This window comes from Strongylocentrotus purpuratus, unplaced genomic scaffold, assembly GCF_000002235.5.
Source record: "Strongylocentrotus purpuratus isolate Spur 01 unplaced genomic scaffold, Spur_5.0 spur5_contig_858, whole genome shotgun sequence".
Lineage (NCBI taxonomy): Eukaryota > Metazoa > Echinodermata > Echinoidea > Camarodonta > Strongylocentrotidae > Strongylocentrotus > Strongylocentrotus purpuratus.
In genome coordinates, this window is record NW_022145566.1 from 2,687,121 (window position 1) to 2,696,236 (window position 9,116).

General features: G+C 33.9%; 1 protein-coding gene across 1 annotated transcript; it reads left to right on the plus strand.

Moving 5' to 3' along the window:
• Positions 1-3,551: 3,551 nt before the first annotated feature.
• On the plus strand, positions 3,552-8,830 carry LOC115919043 (kelch domain-containing protein 10-like). Its single transcript, XM_030997871.1, has 4 exons — positions 3,552-3,674; positions 4,058-4,172; positions 5,033-5,175; positions 5,705-8,830. Exons 1-4 carry the CDS (start codon positions 3,564-3,566, stop codon positions 5,939-5,941), a joined length of 606 nt encoding a protein of 201 aa, XP_030853731.1. The 5' UTR covers positions 3,552-3,563; the 3' UTR covers positions 5,942-8,830.
• Positions 8,831-9,116: the final 286 nt, after the last annotated feature.

The following is a 9,116-nucleotide window of genomic DNA, read 5'->3' on the forward strand; positions in this document are numbered from 1 at the left end:
TTTTGAGAAAAGGGTTATTTCAGGTTATTATTGTTGTTCGTCTACAGGTGCAGAGGCCCAGCCATACCAGCGAAGCGGACATTGTTGCGCCACCGATGGAGTTAATTTGTATGTATTTGGAGGGTACCATCCAGAATATGTCTTTGTCGATGATAGGAATCTGGAAGGAATAGCAGAGCATAAGGTATTCAGAGATGTAAGTATGAATCATGTAAAGTCTTATTCCTCTCCAAAAGCATAGTATTGTCCACAACAATGATGATAGCTTATCTTTTGAAAGCTTGCATATTGTCATATAGTATAAATTTGTATCCATACATCTACCATGCTACTGTAATCATAACTTTATTATTGTTTATTATTTCTTTATTGCAACCAAAATTTGGGGTTGGATTTCAAATAGATACAAAATACAAACATACAGATAACAATTTTAGAAATTACAGGGACAGTTGAGTTCTTGTTAAAGACTGCAAATGCCTTCACAGTGCATGATTCTTGCTCTTATTCTTATGTATGATATTTTTAGTGCCCTTTTAGGACCTAAAATTCCTAAGAAGGTAATTTTAGACCCCAAAATGTGTGAAATTTAATTTAACAACAACATTTAAGACTATGAAATTAGAGGAATTTGTTCCTTACTTCCTTCTGTGAAAGGAAAAACTAATGAAAAAGGGGAAAATGAACACAAACACCCACAAACATGATAATCTGCCATTTAGAGCACCTTCATTAATAATAAAATATTTCTTTACACAATCATCGTTTTGTTCTCCAAATTCTTTAAGAAAATTTTATTTTCAATCCTTTATTTTTGTTGTATTCCTATATTTTCTCAATGCTACTTATCATTATTTTAATTTTTAGTTGTGGTGTTACAACTTTGCTACAAAGACATGGTATGAGGTAAAAACATCAGGAGTTACCCCTTCAGAGACAGCATCAATGTCAAGTAATAAATACAAATCTTGTTTCTAGCATGGTTGAAATATGTTTTTGTATGTGTCACTTTAAAGGGAAAGTCCACCCCCAAAATAAGTTTGTTTCGATAGAGGCAGAATAATAAGAAAATCAGGTGAGTGAAAGTTTGAGCAAATTCTGAATGAAAATAAGAAAGTTATGAATTATTGAAGTTGTGATCAATCAAATACAAATTGGCAACTCTGTGACTTATTATACGAGCTCTCCTTCATTTGCTTTGTGCATAATATTCCATAAAATCATGTTTTCTTCGTTATTGATGACGGAATATATATTTGTTCCTTGCAGGGGGAGTATAGAAACATATTTGCAATTATTATATTTAGGGTGCATGTATGGTTGAAATTTTTCTTGAGGGAAAATGAAAATTTTAGATTTTTTTAGTACTGAGCAAATGGAAGTTGAGCTCGCATGATACGTCATAGAGTTGCCAATTTGTGTTTGATTGATCACAACTTCAAAAATCCTAACTTCCTTATTTTTAATCGGAATTTGCTCAAACTTTCACTGACTTGTTTCTCTCATTTTTCTACTCCTATTAAAACTAACTTAATTTCAGGGTGGACTTCCCCTTTAATATTTTTTGGTCGATAGTAAATCATTGTCTAAAGATATAAATCTTTAAAATGCAATCAAGTTTTGATACTTGTATCTTTACCATAAGAATCGCTTTAAATAAAAATGAATCATGACTATCAAAAGAAACTAGTTTTACTTATGATATGCGGTGTAATAAGCCTACAGTAGATTATATTTTTAGTCTCCATAGATAATAGCAGTATCATGGTAATCAATGAATAAATGTAGGTTGTATAATACTGAAGGCAAGGCTGTGAACAGTCAAGCTAAATCCTCTCTGGTTTGAAATATTAATTGCTTTGTGAAGTAAGGGCTGCCATCATACAGAAGATTTACTATTTACAGAGTCAAAAATAGCTTTGAAGCCTCACAAGCATTGCATCCTGTTGTCTCAAACCTGATTTACATCTTTCATAGATACCTTTAAATAAAAAAAATTATAATTATAATTTAATATATATTTCCTAGCCAGTCATTTATGTTATTTCACACCCAAATAATTAAAATAACTGGTGGTTGTTTGCATGAATTTGGCGTTACTTTTCAACAGGTTAGTGTAGAAAAGAACATTTTGAGACCAATTAGGCCTGTTTTCATCAGCTCGAGTTTGCCAAATATCCCGCTATTTTCAGACTCTGGATATTATCCCAAAGCTCAAAATTGCGACTTCACCAGACCGATACGCTCATCACAAACTTATTGGGATATTTTCTCAACCAAATATCCTGCTACTTGCAACTGCTGGCTGATGAAGATGCAAATTAACTGGTTAATTTGTGATCAGATAGTTAAAATAGTGGGTCATTTGCCAAACTCAAGCTCATGAAGACAGATTATATTCATGTTGTGTGATCATTCCTTACTCCTTGTAGTGATACTGAGTGGAAACACTTTAATCTGTTTTGGTGGAACTCTCTACCCATGGGGGTCAAAGAGCAACAATAAGATAAACACCCTCAACCTCACAGAACGCAAATGGAAAATACTGGACTGCAACGATACTATCCCGGCAAAATACGGACAGGTATGTTCTATGCCTTGGCATTTCTTACATTTTCATGTCTTCATAACCAGTCGTAATTAATTTTTGTTTTTAATGATTTGAGCAGCCTATTTAACGAGGTAAATATACATTTTTAAAGATTTTAACTCATGATGATTGTTGAAAAGATATCTGTAAAGTTACTTGTGTCTAGGTATGAATTTAAAGATTAGATTTTCATTACAATATAGGCTTTATAATAGCATATAAAAACTTTGGATTTCCCGGGCAAAGTATTCACTCTTCAGTCTTAACCTTTCACTTATGGGTAACAAAAAAAGATGTTATATTGCCCTTTAGGGTGCCAAAACATGGGTCGGTCAGTCGGAAATCTTTTTTCTTTTTTTCTTTTTTTACAATCTCTTTTTGAGCTGATATTTCTCAGTTTTTGATGCATTATTTTTTTTCTCCCCTCTTTGGGCTAATATTTCTCAGTTTTGAATGCTTTCATACATATTTTTTTATACATTATTGCCTCATATACAGTAGGCTTGCGAGAGAGAGGGAGGATTGAGGAGTCCTGAAAAGGACTCTCTGTAATCTTTCTTGAGGGTGTGTAGTCCTGAAAAAGACTGTTGGTTATCTTTCTTAGCTTATAGTTCTAAGGAGAACTATAGCGCTTGGAGATGATGGGTGGCGGGAGTGGCTTTTTGGCTTTTTTTCCCTAAAAAACAGTAAGAAAAAAAAAACTTTAAAAAAATTGTGACCATAGATTTCAAGATTTTGGGGTCGGTCTGAAAGGGCAATACAACATCTTTTTTTTTTAATGCCTTATAATAATTGCTGTAATCTTTCTTGAACGTAGGCCATGACCCTACATGACGGAGCCCTCTATGTGTACGGTGGATGCAGACGGATCACCGAGGTGGATCATCTGTTTGATTCAGAGCTTCATCGTCTAGACATGAGGACTCATGAATGGTCTCTCATCCTGGATAAAGATCGGCAGGAGACGGCTACCATGGCCCATATGAGAGGCATGTACAGACATGGATTGGCTTACTGTCAGGACAAACTATATGTGATCGGGAGCAGCTGGGAAGAGCTTACCAGCATACCTTTATATCAGAAGGTGACATTCTACACATCTTGTCCCGGTTACATTCAATCCAACACAATGTATTTCTTGAATAAATGTTAAAGAGAGCTTGCCACAATATCCTGTGTTTTTTTTTTACTAGAAATAGTGTGAGTCTATGAGACAATAGTTTGTGTCATTTTACTTTAATTGTATAGTCACTATTTTAAAAGTTAAATGGAATTCTCACTGTAGAATTTCTGATGTGTAGAAGATTCCAAGTATAATTCCCTATATTATGAATGCTTAGTATAAATATAAGTTGGATTTAAAAAAAATATATATTAAAAAATAACTTGAAGCATGGATGATAAGGGATGAGAAGAGGATCCGAGTGTCATTGACTGTACTTACTTTCATTTTTGTTTTTATTCAAGGTACATGTATTTGATATAGCAGAAGGTAAATGGTCATGGCAGACAACAATACCTACAGAAGACGACCGTTACCCGCGGAGAAGAGCATATCATGGCTGTGCACAATGGAAGTCAGGTCTGATGTTATTCATCTTTATATTTCACTCATACCTTTTTCCTAGTTCTATCAGGGGGGAGTTTCATAAAGCTGTGCGTTAAGTTACAAATTAGGTTACAAATTATTTGAATATGAAGAGCCAAACGGGATACCCAAAGTTTTTCTTGACCTTTTAAACAAAGTGTGACTGTATTTTCCATAATCTCAATTAAATTGTAGCCAAAAATACGCTTTGCATAAAAATGTTTTGTTAATAATGATAAGGTTAATCTACATCTGCATACCTGTATTTCAACTTTAGCTTATGCAATAAAAGGATTAGAGAATCCTATTTAGCTCTTCATATTCAAGTCATTCCTAAATTCATGCGTATTGGACTTTCGGGGACCAGTGACGAACGAGTCACAAAATCCAAACATCAAATGTGTGATATGATGAAGACTTTCCCATCTTTGGTCAAGCTGTTTATTTTATTATATGAATTCTAAGCGTGAGATATCTTTGGGCTGGATTCTTTGTAAAATGCCAGGGCCCCGTCTTACAAAGAGTCAATCGCAACTATGTACATAAGAGATAGGAGACTGCAAACTTGCGATTGATGCGAGTACTTGCGATTAATTTGGATCAATCGTAAGTCTTTGTAAGACGGGGCCCAGCTATATCAAAATCAAAACATATGCAACAGGTTAAGGTAGAATTAATAGTAAAATAAAGTGGCTTATAAATGCCCCAAATGTCCACAACTGGGATCAGGCAAGTGTGCTGCAGTGTCGAAATTACTACTTCTTGCTCATGCCTGTCCCACAAAAGAGTTTGGCGATTTGACTGAAATATTACATGCTAAGTCTCCTTATCTCAATATCACATCACCTTCACAGAAGTTTACATGTGTGGTGGTCACGACGCCCGATACAACGTCATGGATGATATATGGTGTCTGCATCTTCCTGAGCTGAGATGGGAGCAGTTATCCACCACTCTACCGGTACCAACCTTCTTTCACTCGGCAGCAATAACTGATGTGAGTCCATAACAACCATACCCTCTATATATTCAAAGCCAATTAATATGCCTGGGGGTGTTTCACAAAGACTAAGATCAACTTTAAGTTGGACTTAACTATGGCAGGCCATTCATGCCACTAGTTGCTGTCACCATTGGCCGCTCAATTTTGATCTTTAGATAATATTTTTTCCTTCAATAATGAACTGTCTAAATAGCTCAATTCTATTGATGTGTGACCATGATTTGTACATCCATTGAGAGAGACCAATGCCAGTAAATCTTGAGAGCAAACAGTGGCATGAACGGCCTGCCATAGTTAAGTCCAACTTAAAGTTGATTTTAGTCTTTGTGAAACACTCCCCTGTACATGTATTACAATTCAAATATAAATGATGAGCAAATGAAATGGCACTCTTGTATTTGTCTTTTTCTTGACAGATCCCTCCTCTTCCTCTCTTCTCTCAGCCGTCTTCCCCAGCTTGTCCATTATCTGTTGAACAATACTTCTTCATTCATAATCTCAATTTTCTTTTCTCCCCTTCCAGGCTAAATGTATGTATCTCTTTGGAGGTGTTAAAGGATTTGCTGGCGGAGTCCACAATAATGACCGTGAGCGTACCAGGATCATCCAAAAGATTTGGCTTGCCATCCCTTCTCTTTCTGAACTCTGCTGGCAACATGTTCTGGATCTTTGTCCAGACATGGCTAAGCTTTCCAAAGAGGACCTGTTTGGTCTGGGGATACCAAGGATTTTCACAGAAAGATTAAAACCAGTTAGATGAAAATTAATAGACCATATTTTTCCTTCTGGAGACTATGAAAGATATATGGTACTAAATCCAGCTGACGTAGATAATACATATATGTTGATTACAGAATGTTTATTGTCCTTTAATTATGTTGTATCCTGCTATGCGAGATGTGCATGACACCATGCTATTGTTTACAAATATTAAAGAATAAACTTATTGACAAACCATGCTCAAGCAATGAATGATGGCGGACTAATGAATATTAGAAGTCAGAATGAATCAGGAGAGCTTAGGTATTTGTTTCTAGTTCATCATGACTGTGCCATGGACCAGTTATGGCCTGGTGGTAGAGTCGTTCCCCGGCAAGCAGTAAATCAGGTTCAAACCTTTCTGGTTCAAAGATTTTTCTGACTGTTTTCAATTATAGATCAATCAATTGATCTTTATTTACTGAGTGTAAGCCACAAATATGTTTAAACAATCTTTAGTTTGATAGCTTGATCACTGACTACCACATTTATTGGTGGACTTGCTTGCAGTGTTGTCTGATTGTTTGGCTTCTATTATAGACACAAAGTTGTGATCACACCAAAGATGTTTAAACAATCTAGTTCACTGCAGTTCAGTTCAGTTCAGTTGATTTAGTTATGGAGCTTACAATCTACCAGCAGTCGTTTTACAGAAAAGCCAAATGCCCTGGCGGTCAGTGCGAATGAACGCTTAGAATGTTTTGTTCAATAATTTGTATGCTCCTTACCTTAAACAATCATCGTCACCTAGACAGTTGAGCACTTACTTGCACAAGGAATTTCTAGATGTTTGGAAGGTGAGCCATCAAACTGATGAAACATTGCCAAAGATTGAGGAAAATTTGTCAGTTTTAGAGCGATCACGCTTTTTGGGAGACCCAAATGCAAGATTTTTACAATGTGTTTATTTATTTTCTTTTTGCGATGATACTATCATACAATCTAGTGAGTTGCCAATTAAAATTCAAGACCTTTCAGTCAGTGTGACAAATTTCTTTATTTTTTATATTTTTATTTTTTAAATTATTGTTATAGAAAGATTACACTTCTTTTCTCACAAGCATCACCCCCACATTGGAGCTTTTATTTGAATTTGAAATCTTTGTTTATTTTGTACACATGTGATTGTGAAGCTGCAAAATTGATTGTGATTGTATTTAATGAAAACGTTTCTAAAAATGAATAAGGATGTGAGGTAGATATCACGCTTTTCTCTGTCAGTTTGATATCTATTACTTCAGAACAGGATGACCTTAGTGGTAATTAATGATCGGAACTCTTTTAATTGAAGTTTAATGGATTATTATATTATTATACAATATGAATGTATTACTTAATGTCCAGTGTGTGATATCCAATGTTTATTGATAAAAATGATCATTTATATATCTATTTTTTAATTATATTAATTACTTTGAAGTAGACCTATTATTGGTACATGTACTCTGGACAATACTTAATCAGTACACAAGTCTTGTGGATGACAATATGAATTGGGTAATGAACATGATAAGCCTTTTGTATGATTAATATTCTGTGTTTTATCTCTGACAAATAGGTCAAATGCTGCAGTAGTAATTTAACAAGTGAGTAATGGACAAAACTGTTAAGTGCATGATACAAGATATGAAATCATATGTACATTGTGTTTGTTTGTGTATGCAAGTGAACTCAAAAGTGCTACTTGCAAGCATAACTTTAAGCCTACCGTAATTGGTTTTAGACAAACATATATTTGATTCAGTAAAACCTTTTTTCCAAACTGCAGTGTCCCTAATTTGTTGAATTGTCAGCATTAGTAAATAGCTAATGACTGAAAATGCAAAGACCAGTAACTTTTGTCACAGAGTATGTAACATAAATTTCAGTGAAACATTTTCCTAATATCAAATCTTGTTCAATGTCAAATTATGTTATATCATTTTGATAACTTCTTGAAATGTTTTATGTTTATTGTTTTGTTAATTATGATTGATTTTACTCTACTTGAAGACTAGAAATTACAGAATATTGTTTAGCAATTTGGGTGATCTTGCAATTCATGAACTAGAAAATAAAAAATACTTTTCAAAGGCTTTAAGTTTAATGAAACATGGTGCTGCTTTTATGAAAAATAGTAAGAAGTTGCCTATATTATGTGTATAAATTATCTTACAACTCAAAGTGTTTCTAGTACTGTATATTCAGGTACAATGGGAACTATTATGATGTTTTGTAAAAGGTTATGTCTAATTTGCAACAACAACAACAAAAATTGTTTAAAACTACGTGATAATTTGCACCTATGTATCCCTTCCATTCTGACTGGTTGACACAATTAGAATCACGATATATGTTCTTATTTGATGAATTTTCAGAGGATGCTATGTGGGATGGTAATTCATTCAAGAAGTTCAAGAATTTGAAGCTTTACTAAGTTTACTGTAACCACCACAATAATGATGGACTAACCAAAGTCTTGAGCTCTCCTACATGGTTGATATGAATATTATCAAAGGATTATATATATATAAGAATTTACCAATTCAGATTAATTATATCATTTTTTTGTAGTTAAGTTACAGTTAAGTTAACTATTCTGTCCCCTGATTGCTAGTCTCCAAAGCAAAACTCTTATGATAGCAATTGAGACAACAGTACTGTGGATAGTTGATTGCATGGTATTTGTGACATGTCTACTTGGAATCGTTAGATGTGTCCAACTACAAATTAATTACAATAATTTTTGTGTTTAAACGAAGGAGATCTGAAGCAAGGACTTTATTTATTTATTTATATAAATATATAGCTGTATGCATGGAGCAATTTTTGTTTAACTGTTTATATTTTAATCATTCTTTTCAAATAAAAGAGTATGCCAAGATAATAAATGAATGCTGAATCTCATGTGGACATTATTGATAAATACCGATCAAGGCAGTTAATATTTGTGCTCTTGACATTATTTCATTGAGATATAGATTAAAGGGCAATCCAACGCTAATAATAACTTCCTTTTGAATAAAAAAAACAGAGAAACAGAATGGTGCAAGTTTGAACTAAATTGGACAAATGGTTTTTAAGAAAGTTATGAATGTTTGAAATATGAGATCACTACAGCTATGCGAATCTCAAATTGGCACTTTTGTCAGTGGATTGTGTGTCAAAACAAATGGGAAAGTTGTTTGCCACTACAT